Below are 20,426 nucleotides of genomic sequence, written 5' to 3'. Positions count from 1 at the left end.
ACAAACTGCAACCGAGGTACATGCCCTTAGCGGGAACCGAACCCGGGTCTCTCCGGACCACAGGCCAATGCTCTAACCGCTGAGCCAAACCGGCCAGGGCTAAAAAAAATTCTTGACACATATTAGCTTTATGTTTGTATGAGCGTCATTTTTTTTTCTTTCAATCCTCACCAGAGGATCTATTTCCATAGAATTTTCAAAAAAATATTTTTTCTTTATTGATTTTAGAGAGGAAGGAAGGTAGCGGGAGAGAGATATAGAAACATCGATTGGCTGCCTCCCACACGCCCCCTATTGAGGATTGAGCCCACAACCTGGGCATGTGCCCTGACTGGGAATTAAACAGGGACCCCTCATGGGATGACACTCAATCTACTGAGCAGCATCAGCCGGGTTCTCCTATAGAATTTTTTAGCTAGAGTGGGAGGGAGAAAGGGTGAGAGAGAGAGAGAGAGAGAGAGAGAGAGAGAGAGAGAGAGAAACATTGATGTGAGAGAGACGCATTGATTGATTGCCTCCCATATGACCCCAACTGTGGCTGGGGATCAAACCCACAACCGCACAACCGAGGTATGTGCCCTTGACTGAGAATCAAACCCGTGACTCTTGGGTCCTTGTGCTGATGTTCTAACAGGTGAGCCAAACTGGCCAGGGCAGTGTCATGATTTTTAAAAAATCTTTTGAAATCATAATTGAGTAAAAAAATAAATTGCACTCTGTCCCCTGGGAGAACTTATCTAGTTCCACGGTTTTAGATGTCAGTGGACACTGATTCTTCCCAAAGGTGTGTCTCCAGCCACCAGCTCTATGTGCCTCATCTCCGCCTGGATGTGTCATATGCGTGCCAGAATGAGTGTGTCCTAAATGGGATAGTTCAGGCCAAAATCTTCGTCGTTCAACCTGGGCCCAGAGCATTTTTTTATTCTTCATATCCAGTGCTTCAGCGAAACCTGAGCAAGGTCTCCACCTTCAAAACACATTCCACGTCTACAGACCTCTCAGACCTCCACCTTGGTCATAAGACCTGAGACCTGTGTCTATAAATACATTTTTTGGGAATAGGGGCATGCCCATTTCTTCCCATATTGTCCCTGGTTGCCTTTGCACTGCAATGGCACTGTGACACTTGAGTAGTTGTGACAGAGACCACAGGGTCTGTAAAGCTTAAATATTTACTGTCTGGTCCTTTACTAAAAAGAAAAAAAGCCAAATCTTGGCGTGGTAGACTGTATAATGGTTCCCAAAGATGTCACGTCATAACCCTGGGATCTGTACATGTTACCTTATTTGAAAAATAAGTCTTTGCTGATGTGATTAAGTTAGGCATCTTGAGATGGGGGAGATTATGCTGGCTTATCTGGGTGGTGTCTAAACACCATCACAAATGTCCTTATAAAAGAAAGGCAGAGGGAGATTAGGCACACACACACACACACACACACATGCACACGCACACTTGAGAGGGTGATGTGAAGATGATCAGAGAGCGACAGTAAGATGCCGGTCTTGAAGACTGGACTGATGTGGCCACAAGCCAAGGAATGTCGGCAGCTATCAGAGGCTGGAAGAGGAGAGGAATGGATTCTCCCTGGAGCCCCTGGAGAGAGCACAGCCCTGCCCACATCTTGATTTTGGCCCAGTGAAACTGATTTTGGACCTGGCCTCCAGGATTGTAAGAGCATACATTTCTTTTGTTTTTAGCTACAAAAGTAATTTGTTACAGCGGCCACAGGAAGCAAACATAACTTGTTGAAGCCACCATCAAGTCTTGACTGCAATGATCTCTCACAAGTCTCTCTGCTTCCTCTTTCGCTCCCTTGCAGTCTGTTCTCTATGTCATGACAGAATGAACCTACCCACACGACCCCAACCAGGGCTGGGGACAAACTGCAAACGAGGCATGTGCCCTTAGCGGGAATCAAACCCAGGTCTCTCTGGACCATGGGCCGACGCTCTATAATCACTAAGCCAAATCGGCCAGGGCAATCTTGGTGGTGTTTTAAAAGGGCCACTCTGGCCCTGGCCGGTTTGGCTCAGCGGTTAGAACATTGGCCTGCTGTCCAGAGAGACCCGGGTTTGGTTCCCGCTAAGGGCACGTACCTCGGTTGCAGTTTGTCCCCGGCCCTGGTTGGTCGTGCAGGTGGCAACCACTCGATGTGTCTCTGTTGCGTCGATGTTCCTCCCTCTGTCTCTCCCTCTCTCTCTCCCTCCTGCTTTATCTAAAGATGAATGCAAAAGTGTCCTCTGGTGAGGATGAAAAAAATAAAAATAAAACACCACCAAGATCATACTCCCAGCTCAACACCTTCCATCGGCTTTTTAGGACTCTCAGAACGAAATCCAAAGACTTCACCATGGAATTCTAAGTCCTATGCGATCTGTCCTTAGATTTCTCTTTGGATTAATGTTTCTATGCTCTTTCAGCGTGGCCTCATTGCAGGATCTACAACACCCCTAGTGTGTAATTGCCTCAGGGCCTTTGCACGTGCTAAAATGTCCTCCCCGCCCCACCCCCCATAACTGCATGGCTTGTTCCCACTTCCTGCAGTCTCAGAGACCCCACCCTATCTAAAAGAGTACCCTCATCATGCCATCCTCTCCTCCTACCTGATTTTCCTTCAAACATTCTCTGACCTTCCATCCTGCATGTGTTGATCATAGGCCTTTCCCATTTCCTGGGCGGTTCACGAGGGCGGGGCTTTCAGCGTGCCTTGCTCACTGCTGTATCCCAGCACCTAGACCAGCATCTGGCTCATGGTAGGCACTCAGTAAATACTGCCAGATGAATGCACATGGTAAAGACACGAAACCATATCAAATGAAGAGTAAGCCTTATTTTTTTTCTGTTCTATCCCCAAAGGTCACTACAGGTAATAGTTAAGTTTCTTGTTATTCATCCAGAAATGTTTTCTGTATAAACAAGAGTATGTACATATGCAATAAGCATTGTATGCCTTACTTTAAAAAAAAAAATCCTCACCCTAGGATACTTTTCCATTGATTTTTAGACAGAGAGGGAGGGAGGAAGAGAGAGAGACACATCGATTGGTTACCTCCTGCATGACCCTGACTGGGGCCGGGGATCGAACCTGCAACGAAAGCACTTGCCCTTGACTGGGAATCAAACCGGAGACTCTTTGGTCCATGGACCAATACTCTAACCACTGAGCAAACTTGCCAGGGCTCATGGCTTACTTTTTTCAGGTAAACATTTAATTTTTTTTTTGGTTATCCTCACCTGAGAACATTTTTGCATTTATCTTCAGATAGAGTGGGAGGGAGAGATGGAGGGAGAGAGAGAGAGAAACATCGATGTGAGAGAGACACATCGACTGGTTGCCACCCACATGACCCCAACAGGGGCCTGGAACGAACTGCAACTGAGGTACGTGCCCTTAGCAGGAACCGAACTCCGGACTCTCTGGTCTGCGGGCTGATGCTCTAACCACTGAGCCAAACCGGCCAGGGCTCAGGTAAACATTTAAGCTAGAGAACCTTCCACAGCAGCAAACATTGATTCACTCCCATCTTTTTTAATCCTCGCCTGAGGATATGTTTATTGATTTTTAGAGGGAGAGGAAGGGGGGGGGATGGAGAAAGGGAGAAAGAAGGGGAGGAGAGAGACAGAAACATCAATTGGTCATCTCCCATACATACCCTGACTGGGAATCGAACCCACAACTTTTTGGTGTACAGGACAATGCTCCAACCAACTGAGCCACCAGCCAGGGCCACCCCCACCTTTTTAATGGCTGCATATTACCCCACAGCTTAACACTTAAAAAGAACTTGCTCACCTAATGACAATGAGATGCCTCGGCGCCCACTCCCTTTGTATTTGCTCTGGTAGATGGTGGCAGGCGCCCCTCGCTGACTTCCAAGACAGCAGGACTCACACACCAGCAGCTCTTCTCTTCAGCTGTTTTGCCAGGCATTTTACTTTCACCCACTAAAAAAGTTTCCTTGGAAGACTGAGAGCTGAAATAAAATGCACTGGGAAGTACAGAGGCAAATCAGGTAGAGAAGAGAACAAAACTGATGAGCCCTGCAAATGATCTCTCCAGGCTTTGGGGGTGGCCAGCGTGGGAGCAGACTCGTCTCCACGCGCCTCCTGGAGCCACCTGCTCCGATGTCTCTCTGGGTCCCCGGTGGTGCCCTGGTCTCCTGTATCTGTCAGTTCCAGACACTGAATTTCTCTGCATACCAGGAAGTCCCTCTCTCTAACCTGTTCCCTCCTTAGAAGATAAGCCATTTCCTTGGTCCTGCGTTCAAATTCCAAAGAAAAACCTATCAGGTTGTAATACCAGAAGGCTTGCAAGAGAGGAGAGACTCCAGTTTTAAAGGGAAAGTCCAGAAAAAAATGGATTGACTCTTTTAGTGGGGTATTCAGGTGAGATACATTCCATCACAGGCAAGGAGTTCAGGTGCACTCAGCTGAACAATGTGGAAAGGTTTTACAATTGTAACTATCGTTTACACAACGTCTCTTGGAGCCCCTATCCTGAAGGATAAGGTCGGGTTCTGGGTTTTAATACTACAAGGAAAACCAAACCGTCAGAAGTGGTGTGTTGGGTGCTTGGACCTACTACTGTCCATTCTGACTTGGTTACAGACTGCAGTAAATACGGAACACGTGAAAGTACTTAATCATTTCAAAATCTCAACAGATGCCTGACCCACACACCAGGACTTTTATGTTCCCAGGATATCTCAAATGCGCAGACACTCAGCGCTCCTTGTTCCAGAGGCCTCATTGTATTTGGAGCTCCGGCAAGGTGTCCCCTTGCCTATGAAGAGTGGGGTGGAGGCGGGCGGGGTGCAGGCAGGAGGAAAGAGGAGCGTTTGCAGCACCGCGAAAGGCTCATTCTAACAGAGCTCGGGTTTTCACGTTTCATCTTGAAAAGTCAAGGGGATACAGGATCTCTCTGCATTATTTCTCACAACTGTGTGTGAATCTACAATGATCTCCAAATAAAAAAGTAACCGAAGACAAGGCGAGGGGAGAGACGTTTTGAAAGCAGGACTTTGGGGTAGCATTCTGTTGACCAATGCAGCCTTTCAAGGCCAAGGGAGAGACAGAATGATTCGTTTCTTTCCTGTCCCGGGTTGGGTACAGGTGAGCGCGGTATCACCAGTTTCCCTTCAAGGAGTCCCGAAGCGTCTGAAATCGGTTCAGGGCATGATTTCCTCTCTCAATCCAGTCATGTGGAGCTTCACTAACCTCCACTTACAAGTCCAAACACTCGTATTATCATCATCACCAGTAATAGTAAACAGTTCCTTTAATTACTCCAGAAAGCTGACCAGGAAAGAAATCTCTTTTAAAAATATTTTTGAAGTTAAACATGAACGATTGAGTATTTTCATTATTCACCGATTTCTATCTGTTCCCGGACAGCGGCCTTCCTCCCTTGAAGAACCAGGGAGCCAGATGGGCAAGGGCTCAGAGTATGGGGTGTCCAGCCTGTCTTCCCTTACTGGAAATGCCCACCTCTTGGTTACCCTCCCATGCAAAGACAGACACCAGCTATGATGGACTAAATATTTGTGTCCTTCTCAAATACACATGTTCAAACTTTACCCCTCACGCAATGGTGTTAGGAGGTGAGATATTGGGAGGTGATTAGCATTCGACGAGGTCATGAGGGGGCCCCAGAAAGGGATTAGTGCCCTTGAAGAGTCAGGAGAGAGCTTGCTACTCCTCTCTGCTCCTGGACACATGAGGATACACCCTGATCTCAGATTCCCAGAACGCTGGGAAATAAATTTGTTGTTTTAAGCCACCCAGTAGAGGGTACTTTGTTACAAGTAGCCTGATGCCAGCCAACCAGGATCCAAAACATCTCATTCTCTACCCAGTGGTTCTCAACTTTCTGATCTCGGGATCCCTTTATACTCTTTAAAATTATGCAGGACCCCAAGGAGCTTTGGTTTAGCCCTGGCTGGTTTGGCTCAGTGGTTGGAGCGTCGGCATGTGGACCAGAGAGTCCCGGGTTCAGTTCCTGCTGGGGGCATGTACTAAAAAAAAAAGAGCTTTGGCTTATGTGACTTATCTATAGTTTATGTACTGTATAGAAATTAAAATGTTTATTAGTTCATTAAAAATAATAAACCCACTGCATGTTAACATACAACATAATTTTTGTAACTAAAAATCTCCAAACAAATAATTAGTGATAAGAGTAGCATTGTTTCATAGATCCGCTAATCTTTTGAATAGCTTACTTCATAGAAGACTGCTGGATTTTCCTCTTGGCTTCTGCTTTCAGTCTGTTTTGATTCCATATATACGATATATAATATATTATGTAGCCTCTGGAAAACCCTACTGTACATGCGTGGGAGATTGACACAGTATTACTAGGAAAACAGATTTGACCTTGTGGATCCACAGAAAGTGTCGAGGGTCCCTCCACCTCTCAGGTCCCCCGGCTGCACTTTGAGAAGTGCCACCTTAGCCTGAGTCTAAGGTCATTTCCATAGGTGATTTCAATGGTGATGGTGATACTTTCTTGAGGCCCCCGTGATATTCATTACCTTCTGTGTCCCCTCTGTACCTCGACCTATTGTTGTTTATGTGTGTTAACCCCTGCTGGGTTATGAGCCCCTTGGAGGGAGACAAACTTTATTCGCTTTCACATCCTCAGGATCTAACAGTGTCTGGTCTGTAGTAGGCACCAGATACAATTATTTTAAAATGTAAATACATGCTTTAATTATAAAAGCTGTATAGTTATGACTGTATTATTGAAAATAGAGGCAATAAGAAAAACCACTCATAATTTCCCCAATGGGTGTTGTATTTTGTATTCACTTTTTTTTTTTTTTTAGCTCTAGAGTCATACCATATACAATAAATGAATACCATAAATTTGAATACCTTTTTCTCTCCATCTAGCAATAAGTAAGCTTTTCTTTCTGTTTCTGATATCTGCGACTACCATAATGTTTCATTGTGAAGGCATAACACAATTTACGTACTAAATAGCCAACATTAGCATGTTTGGGATGCTTCCTTTTTGTTGTTGTTGTTGTTGTTGTTGTTGTAATAAATACAGTGATCCTGTGAAGAATACCTTCACACATACAGCTTTCTTGGCATTTAGTGTTATTTCCTTAGAATAGATTCCCAGAAGTAAGATTACTGGGTCAAAGGATGCAGACATTTTTTATGGCTTTTAATACATACTGTAAAATTGCTTTTCAAAGGGTTATACTAATTTTCAATGCCACCAGCACTTTCAAGAATGTTTCATAACACAAATTGTCAACATAGGTGCTATTAAGAATGCTAATCGATAAAATATTGTATACTAGTTGTTAAAATCTTGTATTTTTTGAGGCTCGTAAAATTAAAGTTTGTCAAAGAATGAGTGTGTATGTAATACAAAACATTCTTTCGGGACATCTTGATTTCTGGAAAACTCAAGAAAATTTTTTGCTTGTGAAGACTAGAAAAAAAGAACACATGTTAAGATTGGCACAAAATTTACTTTGACAGCCAATCTTGATGCCAAAACACTTCAGCGAGGACCTTTCGCTGATTCCGCTAGTTGTCATCAACAGTAGCAAAGGAAAAAATAAAATGTAGAGGAATGGAATGTTCTCAGTGCAAACCATACAAGATCCACATAGAGGGGTTGGAGCTCTGCTTTTCACTCGACTTCTCTTTAAACTTTGGGATTTCAGCCCTTTCCTTTGTCTCCGGTTTGACCTGCCCACGCGCCCAATTCCTGAATTCTCTGGGAAGGGGCATCTCATCTCTGCCATCTCATCCGGCTTTAGGCTTCTCCGTACAGTGTATGCTGGTCCACTAGGTGTGGACGGGTTTCCAGAAAAGCTGCAGCCGTGTCTGTCCCCCATAGGATGGATCCTAACCTGTTTCTAGGCTCTGTCTCCCCGACTGACACCTGGCTGTTCTCCCCACTTCGCGCGGAGCGTGAGTGAAGGAGACGCCGGCAGATGGGTTTGGAAACGCCACGAATGTGAGCCCAGGGTGGAGGGAAACTTGGCTCGCCTGGCCCTCCGAGCAGGCGCGCCGAGGTCTATCGTCGTTTCTCCAAGATTGTGTTCAGTGGCCTCATCCTGGGACAGGCATTTATGAGTCATCAGCTCTGTGGGTCACATGGCCAACGTGACCAAAATAAAGTTTCAGTATTTTAAGCAGCTAGAAAAGGGGACAACGGAGTACACCACGAGTGAGGAGCGGAAGGCGGGCACTGGCGGCCACAGGCGGGCCGGGCACCCGCGCGTGGGGCCGCGGTGGCGCGGGCCGTGGGGGCGGGGCGCCGGTGAACGGGGAGGAGGGAAAGGGGCGGGTCCTGGCGGGAGGCGCGCCCCTCCCCCCACGGCCGGCAGCGACGCCCGGACTCCCGGGCCGACCGGTTCTGGAGAGCAGCGTCCGGCGGACCTCAGCACCGAGGACCCCCGGCCCCCTGCTGCCCCCCGGCTAAGGCAGGCTGCGAAATCCCGGAGATCCCGCTGCGTCCTCCACTGCTATCGGGACCCCACGCGCCGGCAGCGGCTTCCCCGGGAACGTCCTTCAGCCCCGGGAGCACGCGGGAAAAGCCCCAGCGCGCCAATGAACAAGTGCCTTCCTCATGACGGTCACGCTCAGGGGCGGGGCTTCCCTTCGCCGCTCCCGAGTTCCGGGAACCCCCTTTGATTGGTCTGGACGGCCTGGGAAACACTGTAGTAACGCCCAATCAAAACGCCACGTCTCGGCCTCGAGGAAATATCCCGTGTGGGCCCCTTTGTGATTGGGCAGTTCCTTCGGGCTCTGGCCACTGGAAAGCTTTGTTTAGGTCTGGAAGGCGGGCTTTCCTGAGAGTGGGTGGGGAGGGGGCGTTGGTTCGTAACCAATCCGTTCATTCCGTTGGGTGGTGACCAGCCAATGGGCCGGATGGATAGGACGCTCCTCCCGGAGAGTAGTGAGACCCCTGGTGCGGGGCGATTGGTGGCGGGAGCGATGAGTGGCAGCTGCGTAACCCAACAGGCGTAGTGCGTGGGCTGCGGGGCGGGGCCAGGGCGGGTGCGCGGCGGCGGCGGGGTGGCTGGGCCGGCGGCGGCGGCGGTACGAGGCGCGCGCTCGGGGTCCCGGTCGCGAGGAGGAGGAGGATGTGGCGCGCGGAGGGGAAATGGCTGCCGAAAACAAGCCGGAAGGTAAGAGCCGGAGCGTGAGGGCCGGGGGCGGCGCGGCGGGCGGCGGGACCCGGCCCCGCCGGACATCCCGGGCATCGGCGGCGCCGGGAGGGAGCGCGGGGGCGCGGCGGCGGCGGCGGCGGGCGGCGGGCGCCCCGGCCGGGGAGGGGGCGGTGGGTGGGGGGCGGAGCGCGGCCGGTCCTGAGGTGACTCGCGGGGCGGTGGAGCGCGGCGCCGCACACCCCCACCCGGGGGCGGGCTGGGGCCGGAGGGGCGGGGGGCCGGCGGGCGGGGGCCGGGCCCAGCGAGGAGGAGGAGCCGGCGGAGGGAGGGCCGGCGCCTCCCCCACCCGGACCGGGCATCCCCGCCGCTCCCGGGCCCGTGGCGCGGCCCCCGCCCCTCGCCCCCCGTGCCGGCCTGGTGGGGGCCGCGGGGCGGAAAGTTTATCCGCCTCGGGCCCCCTCCGGCCCCGCGCCCCACTGCCCCGGGTCGGTCCCCGTCGGGGCACGGCCGGCGCTCATCCTCGCCGTCGCTGGCTCTCGGGCGGCAGGGCCAGGCGGACTCTGTCCAGCATCACCCTCGAGCCCCGTGGGCGCCTCCCAGAGCCGGCGGGGTCCCCGCGTTTCTCCCCACCAGGGGGACCCCGTCCTGCTGAGCGTCCCCGGGCAGAAGGGCCTCGTGTGACCCCTCCCCCTTCCCTTCCTGGGAGGGGGCCTGCGCAGCGTCCCCGCCCCTAGCAATGTTTCCTAGCCTACTCTTGCCCTTGCCCCCCTCGCGGCCAGGAGGGTGGGGTCTCCGTTTCTAAGGCAAGTGAGGATCTCCACACTCCCTTGCCCTTTACCTTCTGTGACCCTGATCCTTCTTTGGCAGAGGGGTCCGTCTCCTTCTCTCATCTTCTGTGGAATCTTTTGGGGCCTCTGCACACCATCAGTTGACCCTTTTGCCAGGACAAGGGGACTCGGGCTACCCATGTTCTTCCCTCACCCAGTGGTTAGTGGGGGCCTGTGCAGCGCTGAAGTCATTTCTAAATGGGAAAGCAGATACTTCGTACAGATTATGCATCCTCTCCGCACACTTTCCTGGCTTAGGGTGAGCTCATTTCCTGAATACCCTTTGAGTTGCCCTCTTTTTCTTTCAGGAGAAACTGAACATGCCAGAGCTCCTTCCCCGTTTGTCTGTCTCCCTTAAATGTTACCTCTCAAGTTCCTTGTGTGGGTGAGGGTGGGTGCTCCACTAGATGTAGGGCAGGGCTTCCATTGTGCCTCCTACTGGAGTAAGAAGGGCTCAAGGTAATTACTCCGAGGTTTGAGGAAAACCAGGGTATAATTTGCTTCCAGTTTACTTCCCCCTTAGGTGGGGTCAGCGTTCACCAGTTGACACTACATCAGGAAGAGAGTCATGGCCCCCCCCCTTTTTTTTTGTGGTCTGGTTACAGTCTTCTGTGCAGTAAGAAGCAGACTCTGTACACCTTACACCCAAGAGTCTCCGAACCTTCCCTGGAAATAAACTTCCCATTTCTTTTTTAGGAGAACTCATCCTCCTTATGGCTTCAGTTTCCCAGTCAGCCATATTTAGTGGGCCTGTTACCTTGACTTTTTCTAATTTTCTTAAATTGTATTCATGTTGGCTGGGTAAGAAGCCATATGCCTTTCCACCCAGAAAAGGGAGTGTAGACACCCATGTCGCCCACGTGCCTTTCGGCAAAGGGTTGTTAGTGTGCTCCTTCTACTAGAACCTTCCTTTGGCCCTGGTGTTGTCCCTCGTGGGATCCAAACATTTCTTTTCATCTTGTAGCTTTCAGGTGAAGGGGAAATTTGGACACTTCCCATTTTTTGCTGCTGTGATTCTCTTGTGGCAAAAAGAGATTATCATGATGCTATGCATATGTTTATACATACACATGTAAGATTATATTCATAGATGAAATCATATCCATTATATATATGCAGAGATTTGCAAGGGTTAGATGACTTTCTATACATTTTGGGTGTATGGGGACCTTGATGTGGAAGAATATCTATATTTGTCTATTTGTCTGTATGTGTATATATATGTGTGTATGTGTATGTATATTACTGTTGTCGGTAACTCTTCAGGGTTAGGATAATCAGAAGGCTTATTGATAAATGGCCAGTTCTTACCACTCTTTCATTTGTCATTCATACTGTACTGAATAAGCAGAATGACATCCTGAATATTCACAAAAAGTGTAGAGTGCTTGCCTGTGCTCACCAGAACCTAGGCATTCTGAGTCGAGGGTGGTATTCTCGATCGGGTCTTCACAGGGTTAAAAGTTATCGTCTTCATTTCTTCCCTGCCTTGTAGGGGAGAGAGATTTTCATGTATTTGGGGCAAACGAGAGGAGTGGGTGAGAAGAATATGTGTTTCTGTGACAGAACTAGAAGTGAACGGCCATAAATATGTCGCTGTTTTATTTTGGCCACTTAAACAATTGAGAGAGGTTGTGTACATTAGGAAAAGGTACCTTTGGGAGGGCCTGTGACACTTCATCACAGGGTGGGAGGGACTGTTTGTTCTTCAGGTTTTCCCTGAGTGTCACAGTTTGTGGATTTGGCTGATTGCCCTTGGTGCTGGGGCAGGGGCTGTGATGTGAGTCTCCTCTGGTCCCCTCACTTCCTTCCCTCATGAAAGGAGGAACGGTTGTTAGCTGCTGTCGCTTTTTGACAGGCTGAGTTTGGAGCCTCCCCCTCCCCAGCAAGCTCTGTTGGACTCTGAAGCATTTGGACCTTTAAGCACTTTTCTAGCAAGGACACTCCACCTGGGTTACCAAATAAGGAGACAGGTTTATCTGGAGGACTGGTCCTCTTAGGCAGTCTTGCGGACTTTGCCCTTCAATTAATATTGAGTTATCCAGCGGGCATAATACCCATTACCCCAAAGTAGCACTTTTGACCTCAATTTGCTTCTCTTTTGGTTTTAAAAAAGTTTTTATGGTTTTTGAGTCTGTCTCTATCTATACTCAGCTTGAGGGAATTGAGTATTTTTAGGGTGTAGTATTACCGACCCTTGGAAAACAAGAGGTGACAACCTGCCGTATATGTTGGCGTTTTCCCAATAGAGGCATCACTTCTGGTGGTGGATCCTTGTCTGCTGTCTCCATACCACCGATGCCTTGAGTTTCCCTTGCTAATCGGGTGCCCCATCCAACGGGCAGTGGAAGGAAATGGTAAAGGTCAGAAGAACACACTTGAGTTAGTGTGTAAAGTTAGGCTGTTTCCTTTGCGTTTAATGCAGTCGCGCTGTCACCCATCCCCATGCAGTGTTGCAGATCAGCTTTCCTGCTGTTCCAGTGTGACGTGTTCTCTTGACCTCCATCACTGTCTCCTCCCCTTCTCCCCGGACCCCCAGCTTGTTAGGCAAGGCTGGGTGACCCTTGGAACATCTCTTTCCTTGTCTTCCTGAAGAATTGACTTGTCCTGCCTCTGGGAAATGTTGAGTTTCTCCATCTCACTGTTCAATGAATGCGGGATGTTGACATGGTCACAGCCACCTCTACTCAAGGTCAGATTGGGTCAGACTTTCCTTTCCAGAAGAGGAGGGTTGCTCTTTCAGACATATTTATGTATCCTGCTTATCTGTGTTTTTCCATTTCTTTAGTTTTTAGGCTTTCCCCCTAAAATAGCCTATTTTTTGGGGTCAAGTGGCATTATTTTAGTTCTCTGTTTACGTGGGTAGGACCCATGTGCTGATGGGATTCTGATTCTTTCTGCCTGATTGTGAGGTAGCCCTGACTGTGGTTGCACGTTTCCCCACTCCTGCATGTCTTCGGCCCTTCTGCTTCCCACTTCCTAAGGTTGGGGGAAGACCCGATGTACTTCTTCCTAATTTCCTTGTGGAAGAAACAACAGAAGGCGATTCTCGTGTGCTCTTTCCCTTCATTGTGCCTGTTGCCTTCTTTGGGACCCTTGAATTTGTTGTTTTGGAGGGAAGTTGTTTTCACATCCATATTCCCATCACTGAGTGCATTCATTCCAGAGGCGGTTACTGAGCTTCAGTTACATGAGAAGATCTGGAGGAGGTTATACGACTGCTTGAGACCATAGGGGTCTTGTTAGCCTTTTAATATGAATGGCATTTCAGTGTGTTGTGTGCTTGTTTTTTTATATATACTTGTAAGAAATTCTTTTCTGAATTTTAATTGTTTGGATTATCATCTTACAAAAATATACTGTTAGTGTGCTGTTCCATTGAGTTCCCCCAGCCCTGCAGGACTGGGGTAGTGGAGAGGGTGGAGGGCACACCTGGAGAGGCATTGGACAGCTTTCCCTCAGACTGTGTGTGTGTGTTGTGTGTGTGTAGAAAAAAGTAAAGTCAGTCTTCTTTTTAAACGTCTAGGCATAACTTTCAGGTATTTAGATCTGTGGTTGGCTGGAATGCCTGTTTAACATTTGAACAGCAGCATGTTGGGCATTGTATAGAACATGAAATCCAATTCGTCCTTTACAGAAGGAAGTGGGAGAAAAATGATTTTCTCTCATGATTACCTGGTATGTTTCATATGATCAGATAGTAAGACCTTCATGAGCTGTTACATTTCACTGCCAGGAAGTATTATACCTAAACTCTGCCTCATTGCGGTGACCACTCTTAGGCTAGGTTTCTGGTATAATCCTCATTGCTTTGGTTTATTATGTGACTTTTAACACTTTATACATTTTAATGGTGCTGTTTGTGTCTTCTCTTCTCCTTTTTTTGGGGTAACTAGCCTCAGATTATTTTTGGATGTAGGTATGATATACATAATGATGACAATAGTAGTAAAGAATTGACCTGAAATGTGCCTTTTCTTTTCCTTCTATGTTAAGTCAGATTTCCTTCCACAATATCTGTAGAAACCAATTCTGCTAGTATTTCGCTCTTAAGAAGAACTCTTGTTGAGGATTGTTGTAGTCTGTGGTTGGCTTGGCAGTCCTTTATTCGTGTGAACATGTGGCTGGATATTTTTTGTGGTTACAGACAATATGTGTTTCTTTTGTATTTCCATTAAAACAGATCATTTCCTAAAATGTTCTGTATCTTCTAGAATCACTTACCATACCCCCCCTTTTTTTTTTCTAGATGATTTCAATCCTACTTCCCTTTCTTTACCGCATAAAAAGGTTTCTTTATTGCCCTTGCCATCATTATGAGAGTATTTGTAGCTCTACTGTATTCATAGCCTTTCTACCATTCAGTGCAGAGGGGTGCCCCCATTCCTTTGTCCTGTAGTAAGAGGCAGTGCTACTTCTTGTTTCCCTGAGGATAGGGTGATGGAATGAGGTTTAAGCCGCAAGGCAAGGGGTGATAGTAATATTTGTAACTGGATATTGTCCCTGGGTGAAACACTGTGTCCTTCAGGCATCTTTCTGGGCCTCTGGTGTAGGATTTTAGCAATTTGTTTTTGCTGCATTTTGCCATCTTTCTGTTTCTTTGGCTTGATAATGGTAAATTTCTTTGGGCACAGCCAACAAGTATACTACTCATTCGGGGCCTTCATTCACAAGGACATGTGGGGTCTTCTATTGTTGCTTTGCCTGTTATAGTACTGTTTTTAGTCTTAGTGTGTTTGAGTCCCAAGTGTTCTTGCTATCTACTTCTTTGTCCAGATAACTTGAATAAGAGTGCATGGTCATTCACTCTGTTTTCAGATTATAGTGTGTAATCTAGCTTTTCTTCTTTTTTGTTTTGAATACTTAATCATGTTCAGATATAGGTTGATCAGACTCTATCAGATCCTTGTATTTTGTGCCATCAGTGGATGTTGGACCCATCAGCCTTGTGTTAAGATGTGTTCATATCTGTTATTAGAAAGAGGGGCTGGTAAATAGGTAGATGGTCTTCCATTCCATGATATTTGTCATGTATTTGTAAGGAGAGTGTTTTTTTGGATATACTGACAGTGGACAGCAGTCCCCGATTTTTTACGTGGTGGGACAAAGTAAAGCATGGTTTTCTTTCTTCTTTTTTCCCATCAGTATGCTGGCTGTGTGTTTCTAAGGCTGTATTGCATCTTTCTGCTTTGAACGCCATTGCTTGTAGAAGGTCATGGGCCTCCTTGTGTAAAGATTGGTAATGCTCCCTGAGCATGTTTTAGCTCATTACCCTGGACTAAAAAAGAAATATTATGTACCCCACTGCAAACAGAGGCCAAGTGTCAGCCACATTACCTCCCTTTTCAGTCCTTTTTTAGAGGATTGTTCATTAACTTTCAACTGATTGACATATCATAAGATGGGATGACCAGAGATACTTTTTAAATGGTTCTTCAGCGTTCACCGTGTTTGCCTCTTTCTGGTAGGGTTGCGTGTTCTCTTATACACAAGTCCTTTGCTCATTTGCAGAAGTGCAGTTACATTTTATTTTGGTTTTTCAGATTTAGCCAGGCCTTTTGACTCATGTAACGTATTCCTTCCTGAAAGCGTTAGCAGAGGGTGACTGCGAGGGAGTCGTGCTGGTTTGGGGCTGTGTTCCTCACTCTGCTCTCTGCAGTGTGGTTCGTAGTTACAAGAGCACCAAGTGACATGCCTGGAAAGATGGTTGGGACCGAGTTCTTAACCATTTTAAGCATGTTACCACCTGGAGACGGAGTGGCATTTGTCTCTCCCCACTAATCTTACTTCCTAATGTCATCTAAAATCTCTCCCTGCTTTCTTAAGAAAAGAAAAAAAATCCCAAACCAACAATCCTAACAAAATCCCAACAAAGCAAACCGGGAAGGCCAGCTCGGACTGCTCTGTGGTCCAGCCCAGCACCCGCTCTGGATATGCTGCTGAGTGGATACTTTTGTACCTACAGTCTTCACTGGTTGACATGTGAACAGCCTTTGGAACACAGCGTTCAGGCATTGAACAGACCAGGCACTGTCTCTTCCATTTTTCCTTATCAGTTACCAAAAGGTAAGATTATGTATTTAGTCACTTACAAACACCTGCAAAGTGGATCATTTCTCCTCCTTTGTTCCCACTTAACCTTGGAATGGAGGCTGGAATTTGGCTTCTCATAACAATAGTAAATGGCCATGTCCCTCCTTTTCGTGTTCACCTAAGAGGAAACGGTGAGCTCATTCTCAGTCACGCACTTGGGCCAGTCAGAACTCCGACGGTCTCTCTGTAGCCTGTATGTGATCGTGGAGATGATTTATACTTTCAGCCAAATCTAGTGTTAGTAACAAGTGACAGGAAACCTAGATTTTTAAGTTTATTTCACCTTTTTTTACGCTACATGTTCAAGATGTATCTGTGTATTATATTAGAATGATACATACAAGCAGAGGTACTCCTGTAACTGAAATTTAAAAAAAAAAGAGAGAAAAACAAAGCCTTTTTTTCTAGTTTGAAAAATAGGTGTTATCTTGTTTTCTTCATCAGGGTTGATTTAGAGGGCTGGGAAGCATTTATGAAGGTTTAGTAATACAATCAAGAATTCATCTTTTTAAAACTTAGATTTGGTTTTTAGTCCTTGTCTGAAAAGTTATTTCTGAGGATATATGTGCCCCATTGGTTTTCTGGGGCACTTGGATATGAAACCATTTGGAAGCGATAAAAAGAAATTGTTACAGAGTGTGAAATTATCAAATAGAAAGAGAAAAGATGCAGTAGTGAAGAAATTACCCATTTATCATTAAAAATAATCTCAAAGTGATGATTGGAAGTGTCAATTCAGATATTCTAAGGAAAAATGGAATGTTGATGTGCTTACCCTGTTGAAATCGGCAAATAGCCCTGTTGCACGAAGAACACTCTCTAAAATGGGGATGCTCAGAAGATAAAGAAGTTGATGGGATTGGCTATTTTAAAATGTTAAGTGTTTCTTCTCTCTTTAAAAAGTAATTGAAATAAAATAACCCTTCTTAGTGAAGAAAATGTAAACTCTAATGGAAGTTCAGCAGAATGAAACATTTAAAAAGTGAAGATTGAAGATAAGGATTTTTTATTGCCAATCCACAAGGGGGTAGTGATGTTCTATCAAAGATATTTGTGGTGGCAATGTGAGATGATCTCTTTTAACATTTTAGATTTACAGATAAAACTGGTCTGCTTGCACTTTAACTTAATAAGATCTTTTTCAAATCTTTATTGGCAAAATTGTTTATTGCTTAAATTTTTAAAAAATGCGTTCTGGGTGAATGGCCATATTAAGCTAGCTGAGTGGTAAAGAAGAGAGAATGTCCTTTGGAGATGTTACCAAGGATCTGAGGGTCACTTATTTTCTAAGCATGGAATAATCTTAAATTTCTTGGGAAATATGAGGAATCTAGGAATCAGTTATCTAAGTGTCCTGAGTAAAAGGATTTTAGTAACTTGCATCTAGACTTTACAGAAGTTTGTATTATTGCTTGTATTTTCAGTTCTGCCAAGAGATGAAAAATGTGAATAACTTACACCACCAGCCACTTTTAATAGGTCTAAGTAAATCAAATTTTTATAATCTTTTTTATTAGTTTATACTACATCATTAGATAAAAGCATTTTCCCCTCTCACATAAAGGTTCCAGTAGCTTGCCTGAGGTCATGTGCCCCCCACCCCATTATGTTCAGAATTGCTTAAAATTAGGGGTGGTTTGGCAGTGCCAGGTAGTGGTCAGTGAAGAACTAAAACTAGGTATATTGTGCACTCTTTTCAGAATGAGATGGCACGAGGTGGGTGAAGGATTTAAGGTGGGGATGGGACTATGGTCTACTAATATTTTTAAACATATTATCATTATTATTTTTAAAAATCCTTACTCAAGGATATTTTTCCATTGACTTATTTTTTTTAAGATAGGGAGGGAGGGAGGGAGAGAGAGAGAGAGAGAGAGAGAAACAATGATGTGAGAGAGATACATCAGTTGGTTGCCTCCTGCATGACCCCAGGGGGGCTAGGGATCGAATCTGAGACTCTGATCTGCGGGCCGACGCTCTAACCACTAGGAAAAACCAGCCAGGACTAAAAATACTATTTTTAACAATATTATGAAATAGTTCCATGGTTTAGAAGTTATGCTTATTTGTGGCATATATTTAGTATAGTTTTCATTTTTGATTTAGGGAAAAGGTTGTTAACACAGCTTTTCTCTCTTTCTTTTTTTCCCCTTCCCCTCCCCTTGGTCTGAGCAAGGGCTTTTTCTGTTTTATCTCCTTTACTACATGACTGGTGATTTCACATCCCCAAAGATACAGTTTCTTCATCGACTACCTAAGCTCTGCTGGGAGCTGAACTATGACGTCAGCATTTCCATTCATGAATTTGATTTCTTCAAATCTCCTTTCTTATTTTGGGTTCCTGAGCCGTCTGGCACATGTACTAATCAGCTCACCATCGGTCAGCCTGTGAACCAGCGATGAAAGGTAGAGCGAAAGATAAGATGCTGGGGTTGTTTCGATAGAACTCGAGTTGCTCACGCTGATTCACATCAGTGTAGTTTGGACAAGGTTTCTGGTGAAACAGATTGAAACCTAAAAGCAGTCGGTTTAATTACCTCATGATTTTGTGGCTGGAGCTGTGTTGTGACCATGCTGACACTACATTTTTGTACTCCCATGAAGTTCAGAGTGCTAGGCTGTAGCTCCTTTGTTAAAAGGAATGCCTCTGTTGTAATTTGACAAAATTGGAGCATTTTGCTTTATTTTCAGAGAGCTTAGGCCTGGAGATGAAATTAGGTTCTACTCAGATTACTTTTGGGATGCATTTGGATTTTTTTGGAGGGCATTTTGTTGCTCTTGAAATATTTTATTTATTTATTTGTGTTTATTGATTTGAGGTTGTGGGGGGAGAAAGAAACATCGATTTGTTGTTCCTCTCACTTATATGTGTTCTTTGGTTGATTCTTGTATGTGCCCTGACTGGAGATGGAACCTGCAACCTTGGCTTACCAGGACGATGCTCTAACAGACGGAGCTACCCAGCCACAGAGCCTTGAAATATATTAGATGCCTTTGTTGGGTACTTACATTTCCTGTGTGTTGTAGTTGTTCTGTAAGTAGCAGAGCAGCCCTGGTGTTGGGGTTAGCTTTCCTCTCCCCTAGGTTGTGCATTCATGGAGCTGTTGACCCCAGCTCTTCCTGCAGGAGGTCACCGCTTGTAATTTAGTGCTGCGGGAGAGAAGTTCTGGAAGCAATCTGATGTTTTCCTCTGCATGGCCGAGTCTGAGGTCGAGCCTCTGGTGTGTGGCATCTTTCGAGCCTCCTGTGGTTAATGAATGGTGAGCTTTACAGAAGTTCATTTTCTCTGCTTTCTTGGGGGTTTGTTGACTTTCTAGATATTTAATTGCCAAGAAACATTTAGATGTTTCTATTTAGAATATGTTCCTATTTTGAAATCACTGTAGCTCAGTTACAATTTATGGTGAGAGTAGGTGATTCAAACTGCAACCATTTTGATTGATTCCCAGTGTTACTCCTGAGATGACTTTACAGCTCATGAGAGCTCAGGTGCCGGCTCCTCCCACCCTAAATGAACTGAGCTTTGTGTTCCCTCAGGGTGAGCCACGTTGTCTGACGGGAACAGACATGTGTGGTCTGTTATTTAGCATTTTCCTTGAAGTGGGTGCTCTAAGGAAAAAAATTAGAGCAAGGAGACATGAATAAGCATTTGAAGATGACGTACATGATACTCATTTTCTCTAAGAACTGAATTGTTTTAAAATTATTTAAATACAATTTCTAGGAAGGATTCTTTTTTTTTCTGATTAATGCTCACCCAAGGATATTTTTTCCATTGGTTTTTAGAGAGAGTGCAAGGGAGAGAGGGAGGAAGGGACAGAGGGAGAGACAGAGAGGAAAGAAACATGGAAACATCAGTGTTTGGTTGACACATCAGTTGGTTGCCTCCCACTTGTGTCCCAACAGGGGCTGAGGGTTGAACCTGCAACCCAGGTACATGGCCTTGGCTGGGAATCAAACCCGAGACCTTTTAAGTGAATGGGCCGATGCTCTAACCACTGAGCACACTGGCCAGGGCTAGGAAGGATTCTAATTGTAAATATTATTGAAGCAAGGAATAGTTAATGGTAGAGGGTTTCTGTAAACACTTCCTAATTTTATTTTATTTTATTATTTTTTTTAATTCTCACTCGAGGACATTTTTCCATTTTTTGTTCAGATAGAGTGGGAGGGGGGGGAGGAAGAGAGAGAGAGAGAAGCATCGACGTGAAAGGGACACATCGAGTGTGGCTGCCACCCGCATGACCAACCAGGGCCAGGGACAAACTGCAACCGAGGTACGCGCCTTTAGTGGGAACTGAACCCGGGTCTCTCTGGACCACAGGCTGACGCTCTAACCGCTAAGCCAAACCTGCCAGGGCA

General features: G+C 46.1%; 1 protein-coding gene across 4 annotated transcripts in view; it reads left to right on the top strand.

The window, feature by feature from the left end:
- Nucleotides 1–8,910: 8,910 nt before the first annotated feature.
- CAMTA1 (calmodulin binding transcription activator 1) overlaps nucleotides 8,911–20,426 on the top strand; it is a 797,376-nt gene continuing 785,860 nt past the window's right edge. For 2 of the 4 annotated variants that reach the window (XM_036255210.1, XM_036255214.1), the window contains exon 1: nucleotides 9,047–9,162. In XM_036255210.1, the coding sequence (XP_036111103.1) occupies nucleotides 9,118–9,162 (45 nt within the window). In that variant the 5' untranslated portion in view covers nucleotides 9,047–9,117. Of the gene's footprint in view, nucleotides 9,163–12,630; nucleotides 12,664–20,426 lie in introns of those variants that run through there. The other 2 variants (XM_036255211.1, XM_036255212.1) reach the window with 2 other exon arrangements.

The sequence above is a fragment of the Molossus molossus genome, unplaced genomic scaffold (assembly GCF_014108415.1).
Source record: "Molossus molossus isolate mMolMol1 unplaced genomic scaffold, mMolMol1.p scaffold_m16_p_12, whole genome shotgun sequence".
NCBI lineage: Eukaryota > Metazoa > Chordata > Mammalia > Chiroptera > Molossidae > Molossus > Molossus molossus.
Note: the sequence above shows the minus strand (reverse complement) of the source record. Positions and strands in the feature narration are given on the sequence as shown.